The following is a 21,486-nucleotide window of genomic DNA, read 5'->3' as shown; positions in this document are numbered from 1 at the left end:
TTAAAGCCAACCGCTGGGACTTGCATTGAGCCCCGGCGCAGTTTGTAAACGTCATATTATAATCTAATTGATAATTTGAGAGAATGGTGGCATAGAACGTCAATGTGCCTTTCCCAAGTATTTTATCATGATTAATGAAATCTGACCACTATACCCCATCTATAGGTATGTCGTCTAGGCATGTTTTAGTTTCCACATAAATTGGCATCGAAAAGGCAAAACAAGGTCCGTGATGTTGTACGTGTCACACTATTGGCTGTATTCCAGAAATGTCTTGTGTAGTTCTTAAAACCCACCCGAACAAAAACAAGTAATAAAAAACATTCTATTCTCAATTCATTGAAATTGTTTTACAATAAACATGGTGATGACAATGGATACTTTTTGCACCGCTGACATGAGAATTTTATGCTAATGGTTACATCGGAACTACATTTCCCAGAGGGTACTACAATCTTATTGACTGTTTTGAGAGGAGAGGAGACTGCTTTCAACTCTCCTCATTTATAGCCAGCAGGAACACGTCGTTGGGGATTTTTATTTATTTATGTTTGTATCGTCGATAGCTGGTCCATAACGATTTGTTGTATAACTATCAGTTTCAAAGTAACATTTAAAAAATATATATTCATTGTCACTGGACCAATAGCTAACAGCTTGTGCTAACTAGCTTGCTTCACGGCTTAGCTAGGTCGGTGAGCCTAGTTAGTTACTAAAATACCAACACATTTTTTTAGTATGAGTTTTTTTGAGTTATTTGATACTGATAACTAGCTAGATAACAGATATTGCGCGATTTCAAAACAAATCCATCTACTTGAATCAAAAGAGAGATTAACTAACTAGCCATTGTGCGCATCGAGGAAATCGCAACAAAGAAAACGTTTTTAGTTTTGCTGGATCAGCTGGCTCGCTAGGTTGCTAGCTGTGTTGTAAACGACGACGTTCCCCGCTTAACGTTAGCAATATTAACTAGTTGGCTATCTTGCCATGGCGCAACATGGTCCTGTTCACGTAGCAAGCTCACAAAAAGCATTAATGCTAGAAATGAAGAGCCTTCAAGAGGAGCCAGTCGAAGGCTTCAAAATAACATTGGTCGATGAAGCAGATCTCTACAATTGGGAAGTGGCAATTTTTGGACCTCCTAACACTCACTATGAAGGGGGCTATTTCAAGGTAAGGCCGAGGTACTGTCTTGATACACTAATCCTAGCTTGTTTTGTTAGCTAGTTAGCCAACATGCGCTATGGTCAACTACATGGTTGGATTCCGTTAGTAGTAGGCCCGTAAAACTTAACATCGCATCTGTTTTCTATTGCTGTACTTCCAGCCTACAGTGACACTGTCACACATATTTCTGGGTCAGGCTGTTGTTGTTCTCGGATATGTTCTACTCAACACCGGGTTGCAACATCAGGTTTACCATTGAATCGGGTTAGGTCCCACAGACGCATGTTAGGACATATTGCTGACATATGTTGATATATGACTTTCTCTCCGTGTGTCCCACAGGCTCGTATCAAGTTCCCGGTTGACTACCCCTACTCGCCACCTGCCTTCCGTTTCCTCACCAAGATGTGGCACCCCAACATCTATGAGGTAAGGGATCACTGACCCAATTCTAGAAAAATAGTCAAACTTAAGGTAATTCATTTTCAAACAAATGTCATGGTCCTAATCTGAATATGTATTGCTCTCTATCGGTGGCTTAATCCTAGTCACACCTGTCATTTGTGGACATACGTACAGTGTTTGTGTATGTTAATTTTAGCTTCTCCCTTGTGTTAGAATGGGGACGTATGTATATCCATTCTGCACCCTCCAGTTGATGACCCTCAGAGTGGGGAGCTGCCCTCTGAGAGGTGGAACCCTACCCAGAACGTCAGGTACACGCCCTCTCAGTATGTTCTCTCGTCTCTCTCTCTCGTCTCCCCGTCTCTCTCTCTCGTCTCCCCGTCTCTCTCTCTCGTCTCCCCGTCTCTCTCTCTCGTCTCCCCGTCTCTCTCTCTCGTCTCCCCGTCTCTCTCTCTCGTCTCCCCGTCTCTCTCTCTCGTCTCCCCGTCTCTCTCTCTCTCCCGTCTCTCTCTCGTCTCCCCGTCTCTCTCTCTGTCTCCCCGTCTCTCTCTGTCTCCCCGTCTCTCTCTCTCGTCTCCCCGTCTCTCTCTCTCTCGTCTCCCCGTCTCTCTCTGTCTCCCCGTCTCTCTCTCTCGTCTCCCCGTCTCTCTCTCTCGTCTCCCCGTCTCTCTCTCTCGTCTCCCCGTCTCTCTCTCTCGTCTCTCTCTCTCGCTCTCGTCTCCCCGTCTCTCTCTCTCGTCTCCCCGTCTCTTTCTCTCGTCTCTCTCTCTCGTCTCCCCGTCTCTCTCTCTCGTCTCCCCGTCTCTCTCTCTCGTCTCCCCGTCTCTCTCTCTCGTCTCCCCGTCTCTCTCTCTCGTCTCCCCGTCTCTCTCTCTCGTCTCCCCGTCTCTCTCTCTCGTCTCCCCGTCTCTCTCTCTCGTCTCCCCGTCTCTCTCTCTCGTCTCCCCGTCTCTCTCTCGTCTCCCCGTCTCTCTCTCTCGTCTCCCCCTCTCTCTCTCTCTCGTCTCCCCGTCTCTCTCTCTCTGTCTCCCCGTCTCTCTCTCTCTGTCTCCCCGTCTCTCTCTCTCGTCTCCCCGTCTCTCTCTCTCGTCTCTCTCTCGTCTCTCTCTCTCTCGTCTCCCCGTCTCTCTCTCTCGTCTCCCCGTCTCTCTCTCGTCTCCCCGTCTCTCTCTCTCTCTCGTCTCCCCGTCTCTCTCTCGTCTCCCCGTCTCTCTCTCTCGTCTCCCCGTCTCCCTCTCTCTCTCGTCTCTCTCGTCTCCCCGTCTCTCTGTCTCCCCGTCTCTCGCTCTGTCTCCCCGTCTCTCTCTCTCTCTCGTCTCCCCGTCTCTCTCTCTGTCTCCCCGTCTCTCTCTCTCGTCTCCTCCCGTCTCCCTCTCTCTCGTCTCTCTCTCGTCTCCCCGTCTCTCTCTCTCGTCTCCCCGTCTCTCTCGTCTCCTCGTCTCTCTCTCTCTCGTCTCCCCGTCTCTCTCTCTCTCGTCTCCCCGTCTCTCTCTCGTCTCCCCGTCTCTCTCTCTCTCTCGTCTCCCCGTCTCCCGTCTCTCTCTCGTCTCCCCGTCTCTCTCTCTGTCTCCCCGTCTCTCTCTCTCGTCTCCCCCTCTCTCTCTCGTCTCCCCCTCTCTCTCTCGTCTCCCCGTCTCGTCTCTCTCGTCTCCCGTCTCTCCCGTCTCTCTCTCTCGTCTCCCCGTCTCTCTCTCTCGTCTCCCCGTCTCTCTCTCTCGTCTCCCCGTCTCTCTCTCTCTCTCGTCTCCCCGTCTCTCTCTCTCTCGTCTCCCCGTCTCTCTCTCTCGTCTCCCCGTCTCTCTCTCTCGTCTCCCCGTCTCTCTCTCGTCTCCCCGTCTCTCTCTCTCGTCTCCCGTCTCTCTCTCTCCCGTCTCCCGTCTCTCTCTCTCTCTCTCCCCGTCTCCCCGTCTCTCTCTCTCGTCTCCCCGTCTCTCTCTCTCTCGTCTCCCCGTCTCTCTCTCTCGTCTCCCCGTCTCTCTCTCGTCTCCCCGTCTCTCTCTCTCGTCTCCCCCGTCTCTCTCTCTCTCGTCTCCCTCTCTCTCTCTCTCTCGTCTCCCCGTCTCTCTCTCGTCTCCCCGTCTCTCTCTCGTCTCCCCGTCTCTCTCTCTCGTCTCTCTCTCGTCTCCCCGTCTCTCTCTCTCGTGTCTCCCCTCTCTCTCTCGTCTCCCGTCTCTCTCTCTCTCTCTCTCGTCTCCCCGTCTCTCTCTCTCTCTGTCTCCCCGTCTCTCTCTCCGTCTCCTCGTCTCGTCTCCCTCTCTCTCTCCCCGTCTCCCCCGTCTCTCTCCCCGTCTCTCGTCTCCCGTCTCCCCTCTCTCTCGTCTCCCCGTCTCTCTCTCTCTCGTCTCCCCGTCTCTCTCTCTCTCGTCTCCCCGTCTCTCTCTCTCTCTCTCCCCGTCTCTCTCTCTCGTCTCCCCGTCTCTCTCTCTCGTCTCTCCCCGTCTCTCTCTCTCGTCTCTCTCGTCTCTCTCTCCGTCCCCGTCTCTCTCGTCTCCCCGTCTCTCTCTCGTCTCCCCGTCTCTCTCTCTCTCGTCTCCCCGTCTCTCTCGTCTCGTCTCCCCGTCTCTCTCTCTCTCGTCTCCCCGTCTCTCTCTCTCTCCCCGTCTCCCTCGTCTCCCCTCTCTCGTCTCCCCGTCTCTCTCTCGTCTCCCGTCTCTCTCTCGTCTCCCCGTCTCTCTCGTCTCCCCGTCTCTCTCTCGTCTCCCCGTCTCTCTCTCGTCTCCCCGTCTCCTCTCGTCTCGTCTCTCTCTCGTCTCCCCGTCTCTCTCTCGTCTCGTCTCTCTCTCGTCTCCCCGTCTCTCTCTCGTCTCCCCGTCTCTCTCTCTCGTCTCCCCGTCTCTCTCTCTCTCTCGTCTCCCCTTCTCTCTCGTCTCCCTCCCCCTCTCTCTCTCGTCTCCCCGTCTCTCTCTCTCTCGTCTCGTCTCTCTCGTCTCCCCGTCTCTCTCTCTCTCCCCTCGTCTCGTCTCTCTCGTCTCCCCGTCTCTCTCTCTCTCCTCGTCTCCCCGTCTCTCTCTCTCTCTCTCGTCTCCCGTCTCTCTCTCTCGTCTCCCCGTCTCTCTCTCTCTCTCCCCGTCTCTCTCTCGTCTCCCCGTCTCTCTCTCGTCTCCCCGTCTCTCTCTCGTCTCTCGTCTCCCGTCTCTCTCGTCTCCCCGTCTCTCTCTCTCTCCTCGTCTCTCTCTCGTCTCCCCCGTCTCTCTCTCGTCTCCCCGTCTCTCTCTCGTCTCCCCGTCTCTCTCTCTCTCGTCTCCCCTCTCTCTCTCTCTCTCGTCTCTTCTCTCTCTCGTCTCCCCGTCTCTCTCTCTCTCGTCTCCCCGTCTCTCGTCTCTCTCTCTCTCGTCTCCCCGTCTCTCTCTCTCGTCTCCCCGTCGTCTCTCTCTCGTCTCCCCGTCTCTCTCTCTCTCTCTCGTCTCCCCGTCTCTCTCTCTCGTCTCCCGTCTCTCTCTCGTCTCCCCGTCTCTCTCGTCTCCCCGTCTCTCTCTCGTCTCCCCGTCTCTCCTCGTCTCCCTCTCTCTCTCTCGTCTCCCCGTCTCTCTCTCGTCTCCCGTCTCTCTCTCGTCTCCCCGTCTCTCTCGTCTCCCCCGTCTCTCTCTCGTCTCCCCGTCTCTCTCTCTCGTCTCCCCGTCTCCCCTCTCTCTCGCCTCTCCCGTCTCTCTCTCGTCTCCCCGTCTCTCTCTCGTCTCCCCGTCTCTCTCTCTCTCGTCTCCCGTCTCTCTCTCTCTTCTCCCCGTCTCTCTCTCTCGTCTCCCGTCTCTCTCTCGTCTCCCCGTCTCTCTCTTCTCCCCGTCTCTCTCTCGTCTCCCCGTCTCTCTCTCGTCTCCCCGTCTCTCTCTCGTCTCCCCGTCTCTCTCTCGTCTCCCCGTCTCTCTCTCGTCTCTCGTCTCTCTCTCGTCTCCCGTCTCTCTCTCGTCTCCCCGTCTCCTCTCGTCTCTCTCATCTCGTCTCCCCGTCTCCCGTCTCTCTCGCTCTCTCGTCTCCCCGTCTCTCGCTCTCGTCTCCCCGTCTCCCCGCTCTCTCGTCTCCCCGTCTCTCGCTCTCGTCTCCCCCGTCTCTCTCGTCTCCCCGTCTCTCTCGCTCTCTCGTCTCCCCGTCTCTCGCTCTCTCGTCTCCCCGTCTCTCTCTCGTCTCCCCGTCTCTCTCTCTCTCGTCTCCCCGTCTCTCTCTCGTCTCTCGTCTCCCCGTCTCTCTCGTCTCCCTTCGTCTCCGCTCTCTTGTCTCCCAGTCTCTCTCTCTCTCGTCTCCCAGTCTCTCTCTCTCGTCTCCCAGTCTCCCAGTCTCCCAGTCTCTCTCTCTCTCGTCTCCCAGTCTCTCTCTCTCTCGTCTCCCAGTCTCTCTCTCTCTCGTCTCCCAGTCTCTCTCTCTCGTCTCCCAGTCTCTCTCTCTCGTCTCCCCGTCTCTCTCTCTCCCCGTCTCTCCCGTCTCTCTCTCTCGTCTCCCCGTCTCTCTCTCTCGTCTCCCCGTCTCTCTCTCTCTCTCGTCTCCCCGTCTCTCTCCCTCTCGTCTCCCCGTCTCTCTCTCTCTCCTCTCTCTCTCTCTCGTCTCTCTCCCTCTCGTCTCTCTCTCGTCTCCCCATCTCTCGTCTTCCCGTCTCTCTCTCGTCTCCCAGTCTCTCTCTCTCTCGTCTCCCCGTCTCTCTCGTCTTCCCGTCTCTCTCTCTCGTCTCTCTCTCTTTCTCCTCCCCTTCTCGCTCGCTCTCCCTTCTTGCTCTCTCTCTCCCCCTTCTTGCTCTCTCTCCTTTTGTGCTGTGTCACGCATACCCAGCTAACATGACATGTTGAACCTCTCCATGACTTCCTGGAAGTGAATAGAAATCATACTAGCCAAACCCCAAGTCAACCTGTAGAACCTATGCAGATCAGAGAAATGTAATTTGTTATAAGCAGTGTGGTGAAACGTCCACCTAGCCTATCAGAGGACAAGCACTCCTGTTACACTGTGGTTTATCCAGTTACGAGTTTACTATAAGTCAAGTTGACAAACATTTATTTACGTGAGTTCTTAAATTAGAAGTAGTAAATCAAATCCATATTCCATTTGACACATGGGCCGGTGTAGACCTTACCGTGAAATGCTTACTTACTGGCCATTAACCAACAATGCAGTTTTAAGAAAATATTTACTTTACAAATTATTTTTGACTTTAGTTTATTTAGTAACACAAAATGACAATGATGAGGCTATATACAGGGGGTACCGGTACCGAGTCAATGTGCGGGGGGTTAGTCAAGGTAATTTGTAGGTCTTATTTTCATCAGCACCGTTTTAGGTTTATATCGACAGGTTGACACATTTCAGAAGTCTTACTTTGCAGAAATATCCTAGTCTGCATCCCACAAAGCAGGATCTATGAGCCAACCAGCTAACTCTGATAGACAAAGCCTTGTGCTACTTTCTGAAACCCAACCCGGTTTGTGTATTCTGTAGGACCATCCTTCTGAGTGTGATCTCTCTGCTGAACGAGCCCAACACCTCCTCCCCGGCCAACGTGGACGCCTCCGTCATGTACCGCAAGTGGAGGGACAGCAAGGACAGAGAGTACAGCGAGATAATCAGGTCGGTAAACATATGCACAAGGACAGAGTACGCAGAGATAATCAGGTCGGTAAACATGTGTACAAGGACACAGTACAACGAGATAATCAGGTGCACAAGGACAGAGTGAGATAAACAAATGCACAAGGACAGAGGACGAGATAATCAGTCGGTAAACAGTACAAGGACAGAGAGTACAGCGAGATAATCAGGTCGGTAAACATATGCACAAGGACAGAGAGTACAGCGAGATAAGGTCGGTAAACATATGCACAAGGACAGAGAGTACAGCAGGTCGGTAAACATATGCACAAGGACAGAGAGGTCGGTAAACATATGACACAAGTAAACATATGACAGGACAGAGTACAGCGAGATAATCATAAACATATGCACAAGGACAGAGAGTACAGCGAGATAAACATAAACATATGCACAAGGACAGAGAGTACAGCGAGATAATCAGGTCGGTAAACATATGCACAAGGACAGAGAGTACAGCGAGATAATCAGGTCGGTAAACATATGCACAAGGACAGAGAGTACAGCGAGATAATCAGGTCGGTAAACATATGCACAAGGACAGAGTACAGCGAGATAATCAGCGGTAAACATATGCACAAGGACAGAGAGTACAGCGAGATAATCAGGTCGGTAAACATATGCACAAGGACAGAGAGTACAGCGAGATAATCAGGTCGGTAAACATATGCACAAGGACAGAGAGTACAGCGAGTTAATCAGTAAACATATACAAGGACAGAGAGTACAGCGAGTTAATCAGGTCGGTAAACATATGCACAAGGACAGAGAGTACAGAGCAGAGTAAACATATGCACAAGGACAGAGAGTACAGCGAGTTAATCAGGTCGGTAAACATATGCACAAGGACAGAGAGTACAGCGAGTTAATCAGGTCGGTAAACATATGCACAAGGACAGAGAGTACAGCGAGATAATCAGGTCGGTAAACATATGCACAAGGACAGAGTACAGCGAGATAATCAGGTCGGTAAACATATGCACAAGGACAGAGAGTACAGCGAGATAATCAGGTCGGTAAACATATGCACAAGGACAGAGAGTACAGCGAGATAATCAGGTCGGTAAACATATAGAGTACAGGATAATCAGGTCGGTAAACATATGCACAAGGACAGAGAGTACAGCGAGTTAATCAGGTCGGTAAACATATGCACAAGGACAGAGTACAGCGAGTTAATCAGGTCGGTAAACATATGCACAAGGACAGAGAGTACAGCGAGATAATCAGGTCGGTAAACATATGCACAAGGACAGAGAGTACAGCGAGATAATCAGGTCGATAAACATATGCACAAGGACAGAGAGTACAGCGAGTTAATCAGGTCGGTAAACACATGCACAAGGACAGAGAGTACAGCACACACACTTATTCAGCCCCTCTATCTCTGTGTGTGTCTCAGGAAGCAGGTATTGGCCACTAAGGCTGAAGCGGAGCGCGACGGGGTGAAGGTCCCCACAACACTGGCCGAATACTGTGTCCGCACACGCGCCCCGCCCCCCGACGAGGGCTCCGACCTCTTCTACGACGATTACTATGACGACGAGGATCTGGAGGACGAAGACGAGGACGACTGCTGCTATGATGAAGACGACTCTGGGACGGAGGAGTCGTGACACGTCCTACCTGGGAACCTGGATTGCTGACGCGTGCGTTCCCTGAACTCCCCTCCCGTAGGAGAGACTTTTCAGGAAGGACTACTTCACATATTTTAAACCTCTCACTTTTTCTATCCTCAGAATCCAAGCACACTGTCATCTGTGCAAAGTCTGCACCTGTTATTTGCAGGAAGTATCGATGAAACTAAACTCGACATGCTACCTTATGACCCTGTTTGACTATCTGGAAAAACCAGGTGGAACCACTTGGTAAATCAGGCACATGAGTTGGCCGCCTCCTAGTCCACTCACACCTATAGTCAGAAAGTGTTTTGCCTGAACAGGTGACTGAAGACTTCACCTGTCATTGTGTCTGTGTGAGCGACACGCCACTGAACTTACAGCAGAACTTATGTATCTCCAAGACGAGGTTCTGTCTGGCTTCACTCCTCCCTTACATTTCTGTGCGAGGGGAAAACTGACTGTCAACATGGTGTTTCTGCATGTCAGACATCTTGTACACAATCATACATGCCGGAATACTGGTTTGATTGAATTTAGAAAAAAATACTTTTGTGATCATGGACACACTAATGACTGTCTGGTGGAACCCAGGATGCACTTGAGCTGTGGGCCAAACCCAGTTTGAATGTTTTAGCAGCGTTTCAACAACATTTTGCTGGCCTAGCCGTAACTGTCTGAGGTGTTTTTCTGTTTGAGTGAGTGATTCTAAAGCACTCAATGTAATGTTGTCGTGGTTCTCCTGCATCTGGACAGAATTCTCTGAGACCCATACCTTTCTCCTCAAGGTTCTCCTCTACAAAGGATGATGGAGCCGGAGACAAGTCTTTGGTGTAGCCCAGCAACTGTATGGACAAGGGGGAAAAGTGCTTTATGGGTTTAGCGTAATGATTTGCTGTTTCCTGTTTTTATTCTCCTTTCATTGAGAATTATGCCAGTAGTCTTTGTTAGAGAATGATTTAAAATGTCCTTGGGTCATAGAGTCGATCTTTGTGGTTTTCTGTAGGAAGATTGTGTATCTCTGTTGAAAATATGTTGTGGCAATATCAGTCAGCAAGCCTCGGGAATTGGGGAAAGAAAATGGCTGCCACTTTTGTTTTGACTTTTGTGTGTGGAGGGTGATGTCATGAATCTCCAAGTAGAGATGTGTTTGCGTGTGTTAATCAGCAATATTGGATGTTGCATTTATTCTAATTTGGCTTAATTTAACTTTAACTCTCAGGATATTTAAGAATGAGAAAAAAATTGAGAATTTAAGATACAGTGGTCTCTTTCCTGGTGGGCATCAGAGATATACTATATATACAAAAGTATGTGGACAAGTCCTTCAAATTTAGTGGATTTGGCTATTTCAGCCACGCCCGTTGCTGACAGGTGTATGAAATCGAGCACATAGCCATGCAATTTTCATAGACAAAACACTGGCAGTAGAATGGCCTTACTGAAGAGCTCAGCAACTTTCAACATGGCACCGTCATAGGATGCCACCTTTCCAACAAGTCAATTTGTCACATTTCTGCCCTGCTAGAGCTGCCCTGGGCAATTGTAAGTGCTGTTATTGTGAACTGGAACTGTCTAGGAGCAACAACGGCTCAGCCGCGAAGTCGTAGTCCACACAAGCTCACAGAACGGGACAGCCGAGTGCTGAAGCGCATAACAATCACCTGTCCTCGGTTACAACACTCACTACCGAGTTCCAAACTGCCTCTGGAAGCAACGTCAGTACAAGAACTCTTCGTTGGGAGCTTCATGAAATGGGTTTTCATGGCCGAGCAGCCACACACAAGCCTAAGATTATGCGCAAAGCCTAGCTTCGGCTGGAGTGGTGTGAAGCTCGCCGCCATTGGACTCTGGAGCAGTGAAAACGTGTTCTCTGGAGTGATGAATCACGCTTCACCATCTGGCAATCCGACGGACGATTCTGGTTTGCAGATGCCAGGAGAACGCTACCTGCCCGAATGCATAGTGCCAACTGTAAAGTTTGGTGGATGAGGAATAGTGGTCTCGGGCTAAGTTTCATGGTTCGGGCGAGGACCCTTAGTTCCAGTGAAGGGAAATCTTAGCGCTACATCATACAATGACATTCTAGACGATTCTGTGCTTCCAACTTTGTGGCAACAGTTTGGGGAACGCCCAATGATGGAACATCCAGTGGAACACCTTCCCGGAAGAGTGGAGGCTGTTTTAGCATCAAAGGGGGGACCAACTCCATATTAATGCCCATGATTTTGGAATGAGATGTTCGACGAGCAGGTGTCCACATACTTTTGGTCATGTAGTTTACAGTGACATGTACCTTTACTGATCTGCATCTTTGGCTATATGGACCATCACTTTTTCATTTTTTGTTGTTTTTGGCCACTTTAAAACTGGAAAAATAAAGCTCTTTATTGGAAACAAGTTTTTTGTCCCTTCTACCCCCATGTGAAATATACAGCATGCATCACAACAGTACAAATCTCCTGTTGACCAAATTACACAAGATTTTAATTCTGCGTTAACCGAGACTAATTATAGTGTAACAATAGTGTGTACTTTCTATTGTGCGTCAACCACAGATTGAAGTTCAGCTACTACTTTTTGAATAGGCCTACTGTTTAATTTGAATGCATTTTAGACATTCACAATTAAGGTCTTGTGCCTTTATCCAAAATGAATATGCAACGTAAGGAGAAGGTTTACTGTAAAGTAGGAACAGGATGGATTGACAACAGCCAAGGCAAAGGGAGACCATAGTCCATGTTGAATTTTGAGTGGAATTTCCCTTTAATATAGTCTTCATAGATTGCATTACTTTGTTGTTAGGGCCGCGGCCCACTGTTACTTTTGACATGTTCGGCTGTTCTCCCACCACTGAACCACACTTAAATAGAAGAGTCTAACCTGCCCCGTTCTCCCTACTTTCGTCCTATTTTCCCACCTTCTCCTCCCCCATCTTCTCTGCCCCCCTCCCATCCCTTCCCTCTCTTCACCACTCTCGCTCCTTCTCCCAGTCGTTTGACAGTAAAGGAAAGTTGAAGGGGAAAGTAGAGGCTCTGGCCCAGCTGATCAGGGAGTCCCAGTACCTGGTGGGCCACTCTGGGGCAGGCATTAACCTCTTCAGGCATACCTGACTCCAGGAAAGACCATAGCTAATTAAACTCAACTCCAGCTGCAACTAGTGGGTTGGACTGGAGCTCTGACGTCAGCACCCAATTGTGCTGTGTAATTACATACTCTTCAACGGGTACTGAAATCTGTAGTTTTTGATAAAAAATATAATTTTATGTGACATCGGAGCTCCAGTCCACCCACACTAGTGAGTTCAGTTGGTTAGTAAGATCGTGACCCTGTACCGCTCAACCACTGAGTGCACCTCAACAGGCTAAAGAACACCCCCTCCTATCCTTGGAGTTTGCATTTACAAGTATATTATTATACCAGTAAGGGGCCCCAGTCTGTTCAAATATCCTACTTGGAATTGGATCAGTGATTTTTACTTTATGTTTTCGAAATGGAAGATGGAAGGATGCGTTTTCAAACGATTTAAGTAAGGAAATAAATGTGTCAACACCCTCTTATTCGACTGCAGTACTGCTGTTTCAGCAGAGGGCAGTATAGCTCTGTTACCAGAGCACTGACTACTATAGGCTGGAGCTCTGTGATGTTGACTTCCACACTAATGGTCCAATGTTTTCTTTCATATTACAGTTCATTACACTCTTATTCTAATGCGCTCTTAGTCTGCTTGTATTCACTCATTCTCCCAGTCTCGTGTGAGGAATGTGTTGTAAACCATAATATTTAATTTGTAGAGCACATTTCCTACATTCAACATGAGGGACAAGATGAGTCTCAGCGGCAGCTCTCAACTCTAGAAGATGTCACATTCATATTTCAACAAACTGCTTGCCTGCCTCTGTCATACTGGTCTGCAATTCTGTCTGTGAGATATGGCCTGTAATTTAATTTCTGGTCCATCACTGAAAAAGCTAGGTGAAAAAGGGACACGTTCCCCCACTAAAGTCAATTTGCAGACTTACATTGCTTTTCATGTTCCACAGCCCTTTTCTCCAAAAGATAAGTGTGTACTACCTGGCTGATGTACTCCTCTGCCCTAGTGCCTGTCTCTCCAAATGGGTGATTAGCTTTGATTTGGTCTTGGGTGAGCAGAGGATGAGTCACTGTGAGAGATGGGGCTGTGTAAGTTGAGAGAATGGGAGAGGAGAATGCTAGGACTTCAGCAGTATTCTCAGTAATTCTCGCTCAGCCTTTTGCATAGAAATGAGTCTCTTTCCTTTTGAAGCCCAGATGCTGCTCCTAACTACAAAGATGTCAAGAGATGGCTTGACAGTCTGTCTTGTGTCTTGTCCTGTAGGGGGAGTGGGAGGTAATACAGCAGGGGGTGTGGGAGGTAATACAGTAGCGGGAGTGGGAGGTAATACTGTAGGGGGAGTGGGAGGTAATACAGCAGGGGGTGTGGGAGGTAATACAGTAGCGGGAGTGGGAGGTAATACAGTAGGGGGAGTGGGAGGTAATACAGTAGGGGGAGTGTGAGGTAATACAGTATGGGGAGTGTGAGGTAATACAGTAGGGGGTGTGGGAGGTAATACAGTAGGGGGAGGTAATACAGTAGGGGGAGTGGCAGGTAATACAGTAGAGGGAGGTAATACAGTAGGGGGGGGTAATACAGTAGTGGGAGTGGGAGGTAATACAGTAGGGGGGGTAATACAGTAGAGGAGTGGGAGGTAATACAGTAGGGGGAGGTAATACAGTGGAGGGAGTGGGAGGTAATACAGTAGGGGAGTGGGAGGTAATACAGTAGGGGAGTGGGCGGTAATACAGTGGAGGGAGGTAATACAGTAGGGGAGTGGGCGGTAATACAGTGGAGGGAGGTAATACAGTAGGGGAGTGGGCGGTAATACAGTAGGGGGAGGTAATACAGTGGAGGGAGTGGGAGGTAATACAGTAGGGGAGTGGGGGGTAATACAGTAGGGGAGTGGGGGGTAATACAGTGGAGGGAGTGGGAGGTAATACAGTAGGGGAGTGGGAGGTAATACAGTAGGGGAGTGGGAGGTAATACAGTGGAGGGAGGTAATACAGTGGCGGGAGTGGGATGTAATACAGTAGGGGGAGGTAATATAGTGGAGGGAGTGTGATGTAATACAGTAGGGGGAGGTAATACAGTAGGGGAGTGGGAGGTAATACAGTAGGGGGAGGTAATACAGTGGAGGGAGTGGGATGTAATACAGTAAGGGGAGTGGGGGTTAATGCAGTGGCGGGAGGTAATACAGTGGAGGGAGTGGGAGGTAATACAGATTGGGAGGTAATACAGTAGGGGGAGGTAATACAGTGGAGGGAGTGGGAAGTAATACAGTAGGGGAGGTAATACAGTGAAGGGAGTGGGAGGTAATACAGTAGGGGGAGGTAATACAGTAGGGGGAGGTAATACAGTAGGGGAGGTAATACAGTGAAGGGAGTGGGAGGTAATACAGTAGGGGGGAGTGGCAGGTAATACAGTAGAGGGAGGTAATACAGTAGGGAGAGTGGGAGGTAATACAGTAGGGGGAGGTAATACAGTAGTGGGAGTGGGAGGTAAGACAGTGGAGGGAGTGGGAGGTAATACAGTAGGGGGAGTGGGAGGTAATATAGCAGGGGGAAGTAATACAGTAGGGGAGTGTGATGTAATACAGTAGGGGGAGGTAATACAGTAGGGCAGGTAATACAGTGGAGGGAGTGGGAGGTAATACAGTAGGGGGAGGTAATACAGTGGAAGGAGTTTGAGGTAATACAGTAGGGGGAGGTAATACAGTGGAGGGAGTGGAAGGTAATACAGTAGGGGGAGTGGGAGGTAATACAGTGGAGGGAGTTGGAGGTAATACAGTGGGGGCAGGTAATACAGTAGGGGAGGTAATACAGTGCGGGGAGGTAATACAATAGGGGGAGGTAATACAGTAGGTGAGGTAATACAGTGGGGGGAGGTAATACAGTAGGGGGGGTGGGAGGTAATACAGTAGAGGGAGGTAATACAGTAGGGAGAGTGGGAGGTAATACAGTAGGGGGAATGGGGGTTAATACAGTGGGGGGAGGTAATACAGTAGGGGGAGTGGGGGGTAATACAGTGCGGGGAGGTAATACAGTGGGGAGAGGTAATACAGTAGGGTGAGTGGGAGGTAATATACAGTAGGGGGAGTGGGAGGTAATACAGCAGGGGGTGTGGGAGGTAATACAGTAGCGGGAGTGGGAGGTAATACTGTAGGGGGAGGTAATACAGTGGGGGGGGGGGTAATACAGTAGGGGGGTGGCATCTCTCAACTCTAGAAGATGTCACATTCATATTTCAACAAACTGCTTGCCTGCCTCTGTCATACTGGTCTGCAAGTCTGTCTGTGAGATATGGCCTGTAATTTAATTTCTGGTCCATCACTGAAAAAGCTAGGTGAAAAAGGGACACGTTCCCCCACTAAAGTCAATTTGCAGACTTACATTGCTTTTCATGTTCCACAGCCCTTTTCTCCAAAAGATAAGTGTGTACTACCTGGCTGATGTACTCCTCTGCCCTAGTGCCTGTCTCTCCAAATGGGTGATTAGCTTTGATTTGGTCTTGGGTGAGCAGAGGTTGAGTCACTGTGAGAGATGGGGCTGTGTAAGTTGAGAGAATGGGAGCAGAGAATGCTAGGACTTCAACAGTATTCTCAGTAATTCTCGCTCAGCCTTTTGCATTGAAATGAGTCTCTTTCCTTTTGAAGCCCAGATGCTGCTCCTAACTACAAAGATGTCAAGAGATGGCTTGACAGTCTGTCTTGTGTCTTGTCCTTCTATAACCTTGGACAGACTGTGTGCCTACAATACCCACTGTAATGTGCATAGTAAGTCAATAGGGCGAACTGGCTAACTACAACTGTTAGCTAGCGACCCACAAAGAATTAACATCTACCTTGCATAACATTAGTTTTTGGTCATTTTTGCCTGTTAAATGGTGTGGTAGTAAGATCATTACGATTCACTGATAATTATTAAGTAAAATGTTTGCTTTGTATCTATATCTTGTTTCGTCTCTATTGTCATTGTCCTGGCTGGAAGAAGTTTCAGTGAATGAGGAGATGCAGCGTAAGGGAAAACAGTGGGGGGATGTAATACAGTAGGGGAGTGGGAGGTAATACAGTGGAGGGAGGTAATACAGTAGGGGAGTGGGAGGTAATAAAGTGGGGGGAGGTAATAAAGTGGGGGGAGTGGGAGGTAATAAAGTGGGGGAGTGGGAGGTCGAACAGTAGGGGGAGGTAATACAGTGGGGGGAGTGGGAGGTAATACAGTAGGGGGAGATAATACAGTGGAGGGAGTGGGAGGTAATACAGTAGGGGGACGTAATACAGTGGAGGGAGGGGGAGGTAATACAGTATTGGGAGTGGGAGGTAATACAGTAGAGGGAGGTAATACAGTAGGGGAAGTAATACAGTAGGGGAGGTAATACAGTGGGGGCAGGTAATACAGTCGGGGAGGTAATACAGTGGAGGGAGGGGGAGGTAATACAGTGGAGGGAGGGGGAGGTAATACAGTGGAGGGAGGGGGAGGTAATACAGTGGAGGGAGGGGGAGGTAATACAGTGGAGGGAGGGGGAGGTAATACAGTGGAGGGAGGTAATACAGTAGGGAGAGTGGCAGGTAATACAGTAGAGGGAGGTAATATAGTAGGGGAGGTAATACAGTGGGGGCAGGTAATACAGTGAAGGGAGTGGGAGGTAATACAGTAGGGGGAGGTAATACAGTAGGGGGAGTGGCAGGTAATACAGTAGAGGGAGGTAATACAGTAGGGGGAGGTAATACAGTGGAGGGAGTGGAAGGTAATACAGTGGAGGGAGTGGGAGGTAATACAGTGGGGGCAGGTAATACAATAGGGGGAGGTAATACAGTGGGGGAGGTAATACAGTGGGGGAGGTAATACAGTAGGGGGGTGGGAGGTAATACAGTAGGGAGAGTGGGAGGTAATACAGTAGGGGGAGGTAATACAGTAGGGGGAGGTAATACAGTGGTGGGAGTGGTTGGTAACACAGTGCGGGGAGGTAATACAGTGGGGGGAGGTAATACAGTAGGGGGAGTGGGAGGTAATATACAGTAGCGGGAGTGGGAGGCAATACAGTAGGGGGAGTGGGAGGTAATACAGTAGGGGATGTGGGAGGTAATACAGTAGCGGGAGTGGGAGGTAATATACAGTAGCGGGAGTGGGAGGTAATACAGTAGGGGGTGTGGGAGGTAATACAGTAGCGGGAGTGGGAGGTAATACAGTAGGGGGAGTGGGAGGTAATACAGTAGGGTTGTGGGAGGTTATACAGTATGGGGAGTGGGAGGTAATACATTAGGGGGAGTGTGAGGTAATACAGTAGGGGGAGTGGGGGTAGGTAATACAGTGGGGGTAGGTAATACAGTAGGGGGTGTTTGTAGGTAATAGATTGTGAGGTAATACATTAGGGGGAGTGTGAGGTAATACATTAGGTGGTGTGGGAGGTAATACAGTGGGGGGAGGTAATGCAGTAGGGGATCTGGGAGGTAATAGAGTGTGGGGTAATACATTAGTGGGAGTGTGAGGTAATACATTAGGGAGAGGTAATACAGTAGGGGGAGTGGGAGGTAATACAGTAGGGGGAGTGGGAGGTAATCAGTGGGGGGAGGTAATACAGTAGGGGAGTGGGAGGTAGTACAGTAGGGGGAGTGGGAGGTAATACAGTAGGGGGAGTGGGAGTGGGAGGTAATACAGTAGGGGGATGGGAGGTAATACAGTATGGGGAGTGGGAGGTAATACAGTAGGGGGGGGTGATACAGTGTGGGGAGGTAATACAGTAGGGGGGTGGGAGGTAATACAGTAGGGGGTTGGGAGGTAATACCGTGGGGGGAGGTAATACAGTAGGGGAGTGGGAGGTAGTACAGTAGGGGGAGTGGGAGGTAGTACAGTAGGGGGAGTGGGAGGTAATACAGTAGGGGGAGTGGGAGTGGGAGGTAATACAGTAGGGGGATGGGAGGTAATACAGTATGGGGAGTGCGAGGTAATACAGTACGGGGAGTGGGAGGTAATACAGTAGGGGGTGGGAGGTAATACAGTAGGGGGGGTAATACAGTGTGGGGAGGTAATACAGTAGGGGGGTGGGAGGTAATACAGTAGGGGGGTGGGAGATAATACCGTGGGGGGAGGTAATACAGTAGGGGTTGGGAGGTAATACAGTAGGGGGAGTGGGCGGTAATACAGTAGGGGGGGGTGGGAGGTAATGCAGTAGGTGGAGTATGAGTGCTTCTCAAATGTAATGTTTTATGCGTTCTCCACACTCTCATCCTCATTAGAATGGACTCAAGAGATTGCCCTCTGAGAATGCCCTCTGAGAATGCCCTCTGAGAATGCCCTCTGAGATTGCCCTCTGAGATTGCCCTCTGAGAATGAGTTGGTGGCGCATCTCTGGGGCGCAGAAGCACCTCCTCTTCTTGATACTGGAACACCATCACTGGAGCTCGGTCTGAATCCGGCTCGAAGGACCATGAATACAAGCAGGTAGCTGGAGTGGTTGGCTTCTGAGCCCTCACCCATTGACCGACTGCTGATATACTTGGTTCTGATTCGCTATCGGCTCTCCGGCTACAACAGTACGGATGCCTCTCAGTCCAGGACTTTTATCTTCATCACCACCACACACTATAGTATTCACAAACACAGAAATCTTCAGTTTACACAGTATGGACTTGTGCTTCTTTTGGGGAAAGGAGACATGTATACATATTAACTATAGTAAAGCAGCAATACAACAGGATCTGTACATAGCCTAGTAGAATGACAGTACATGCACACATCTTGCCATAGAGAGAGAGGGAGAGTCACGATTATAATAGCCCTCTCTCTCCAGCCTATTGTAGATTTATCTGATCTGTCTCTGGTGACAAAGAGTCATAAATCAGACTTGCTTGAGCTTCAGGACCGTCTCTGGAACTACTATCAGGTTCTAAAAACTTAGACTGCATTTACACAGGCATCCCAATTCTTATCTTTTGCCGCTAATTGGCCATTTGACCAATCACCTCACATCTTTCCAATATTTGAGTAAAATCTCAGTATTTGGCTGCCTGTGTGAACACAGCCTTCATGAATAGTGGCCTTGATCTCTATTGTCAAAAGTATTTACAAAGTTAATGCTCAAGCAGGAGTCTTAAGGTTTCAGAGCAAAAAAATGTACTTAAATAAAAATATAAGCACAATATGCTACAATTTCAAAGATTTTACTTAGTTACAGATCATATAAGGAAATTGGTCAATTGAAATAAATTAGGCACTAATCTTTGGATTTCACATGACTGGGAATAGATGCCTTAAAAAAGTAAAATGTAGGTGCGTGGATCAGAAAACCAGTCAGTATCTGGTGTGACCACCATTTGCCTCATGCACAGTGACACGTCTCCTTCGCCTAGAGTTGATTGCGGCCTGTGGAATGTTGTCCCACTCTTCTTCAACGGCTGTGCGAAGTTGCTCGATATTGGTGGGATCTGGAACACGCTGTCGTACACATCGATCCAGAGAATCCCAAAAATGCTTAATTGGTGACTGGTGAGTATGCAGGCCATAGAAGAACTGGGGCATTTTCAACTTCCAGGAAGAGTACAGATCCTTGAGACATGGAGCCGTGTTTTATCATGCTGAAACATGAGGGGATGGCGGCAGATTAATGGCACGACAATGGGCCTCAGGATCTCGTCACGGCGTCTCTGTGCATTCAAGTTGCCATTGATAAAATGCAATTGTATTCGTTGTCCGTAGCTTATGCCTTATGCCATAACATAACCCCATCGCCACCATGGGGCACTCTGGTCGAAATGTTGACATCAGCAAACCGCTGGCCCACACGACGCCATTTGCCATTTGCCCGGTACTGTTGAAACCGGGATTAATCTGTGAAGAGCACACTTCTCCAGAGTGCCAATGGCCATTGAAGGTGAACATTTGCCTCCTGAAGTCGGTTACGACGCCGAACTGCAGTCAGCTAGAGAGAAAACATGTCAATTCCCACACTGTATGGATCCGTTCCAAATTGGAACATTAACAATCTATTGTATGAATAATCTATTTTGTTCCTGGAAGATGTTACTGAGCAGTGGGGACCATTCAATACACGAGCAGAAGAATATCATATTCCAATCCATATGATAATGAGTTGAGAAGGAAATGCTAAACTAAAGTACTCGGCTCCTTCTACACCCTCATTTACATTCATATGAATTGTCTTTCAGTAACATACTCATGAAATAATCTCTCTCTCTCTCTCTCTCTCTCTCTCTCTCTCCCTCTCTCTCTCTCTATCTCTCTATCTATCTATCCGTCTATCTATCTCTCTATCTCTCTCTCTCCCCCTCTCTCTCTCTATCTCTCTATCTCTCTCTCTATCTGTCCATCTATCTCTCTCTCTCTCTATCTCTCTATCTGTCCATCTATCTCTCTATCTCTCCCCCTCTCTCTCTCTCTCATCTCTCACTCTCTCTCTCAGGGATTTTGTGTCTGAGTTGCATGGGAACATGTTTGTGGAGGAGTGTGGGAAGTGTAACAGAAGCGTCAGTTCAAACCACTTTGTGTGAATGATATCACACATGACGCACACACACACTATCACATACCGAAACACACTTCATCTTCATCAAATCAAAGCAAACTTTATTTAAACAGCACATTTCAGACATGGAATGCAATACAATGAGCTTCACGCAAATACAGTGCCTTGCGAAAGTATTCGGCCCCCTTGAACTTTGCGACCTTTTGCCACATTTCAGGCTTCAAACATAAAGATATAAAACTGTATTTTTTTGTGAAGAATCAACAACAAGTGGGACACAATCATGAAGTGGAACGACATTTATTGGATATTTCAAACTTTTTTAACAAATCAAAAACTGAAAAATTGGGCGTGCAAAATTATTCAGCCCCCTTAAGTTAATACTTTGTAGCGCCACCTTTTGCTGCGATTACAGCTGTAAGTCGCTTAGGGTATGTCTCTATCAGTTTTGCACATCGAGAGACTGATTTTTTTTCCCATTCCTCCTTGCAAAACAGCTTGAGCTCAGTGAGGTTGGATGGAGAGCATTTGTGAACAGCAGTTTTCAGTTCTTTCCACAGATTCTCGATTGGATTCAGGTCTGGACTTTGACTTGGCCATTCTAACACCTGGATATGTTTATTTTTGAACCATTCCATTGTAGATTTTGCTTTATGTTTTGGATCATTGTCTTGTTGGAAGACAAATCTCCGTCCCAGTCTCATGTCTTTTGCAGACTCCATCAGGTTTTCTTCCAGAATGGTCCTGTATTTGGCTCCATCCATCTTCCCATCAATTTTAACCATCTTCCCTGTCCCTGCTGAAGAAAAGCATGCCCAAACCATGATGCTGCCACCACCATGTTTGACAGTGGGTATGGTGTGTTCAGGGTGATGAGCTGTGTTGCTTTTACGCCAAACATAACGTTTTGCATTGTTGCCAAAAAGTTACATTTTGGTTTCATCTGACCAGAGCACCTTCTTCCACATGTTTGGTGTGTCTCCCAGGTGGCTTGTGGCAAACTTTAAACAACACTTTTTATGGATATCTTTAAGAAATGGCTTTCTTCTTGCCACTCTTCCATAAAGGCCAGATTTGTGCAATATACGACTGATTGTTGTCCTATGGACAGAGTCTCCCACCTCAGCTGTAGATCTCTGCAGTTCATCCAGAGTGATCATGGGCCTCTTG

At 48.7% G+C, this 21,486-nt stretch overlaps 1 protein-coding gene across 2 annotated transcripts; it reads left to right on the top strand.

The window, feature by feature from the left end:
- Position 1: 1 nt before the first annotated feature.
- On the top strand, positions 2 to 11,162 carry LOC135510710 (ubiquitin-conjugating enzyme E2 R1-like). 2 transcript variants are annotated; one of them, XM_064931863.1, is made up of 5 exons: positions 2 to 1,176; positions 1,513 to 1,599; positions 1,789 to 1,886; positions 6,994 to 7,122; positions 8,546 to 11,162. In XM_064931863.1, the coding sequence occupies exons 1-5, from the start codon at positions 991 to 993 to the stop codon at positions 8,757 to 8,759; spliced, it is 714 nt and encodes a 237-aa protein (XP_064787935.1). In that variant the 5' UTR covers positions 2 to 990; the 3' UTR covers positions 8,760 to 11,162. The 2 variants fall into 2 exon arrangements, with proteins under 2 accessions (XP_064787935.1, XP_064787925.1); XM_064931853.1 differs by having other exon boundaries at positions 1,789 to 1,901.
- The last annotated feature ends 10,324 nt before the right edge of the window (positions 11,163 to 21,486 follow it).

Source organism: Oncorhynchus masou, chromosome 3, assembly GCF_036934945.1.
Source record: "Oncorhynchus masou masou isolate Uvic2021 chromosome 3, UVic_Omas_1.1, whole genome shotgun sequence".
In the NCBI taxonomy this organism is placed as follows: domain Eukaryota; kingdom Metazoa; phylum Chordata; class Actinopteri; order Salmoniformes; family Salmonidae; genus Oncorhynchus; species Oncorhynchus masou.
The sequence above is the reverse complement of the archived record's forward strand: the minus strand, read 5'-3'. Positions and strand labels throughout refer to the sequence as shown.

Coding starts and splice junctions, on each gene's coding strand:
- LOC135510710 (XM_064931853.1), top strand. CDS start 991: ATGGCGCAACATGGTCCTGTTCACGTAGCAAGCTCACAAAAAGCATTA. Junction 1,177..1,512: donor ATGAAGGGGGCTATTTCAAG/GTAAGGCCGAGG, acceptor TGTGTCCCACAG/GCTCGTATCAAGTTCCCGGT. Junction 7,123..8,545: donor GAGTACAGCGAGATAATCAG/GTCGGTAAACAT, acceptor TGTGTGTCTCAG/GAAGCAGGTATTGGCCACTA.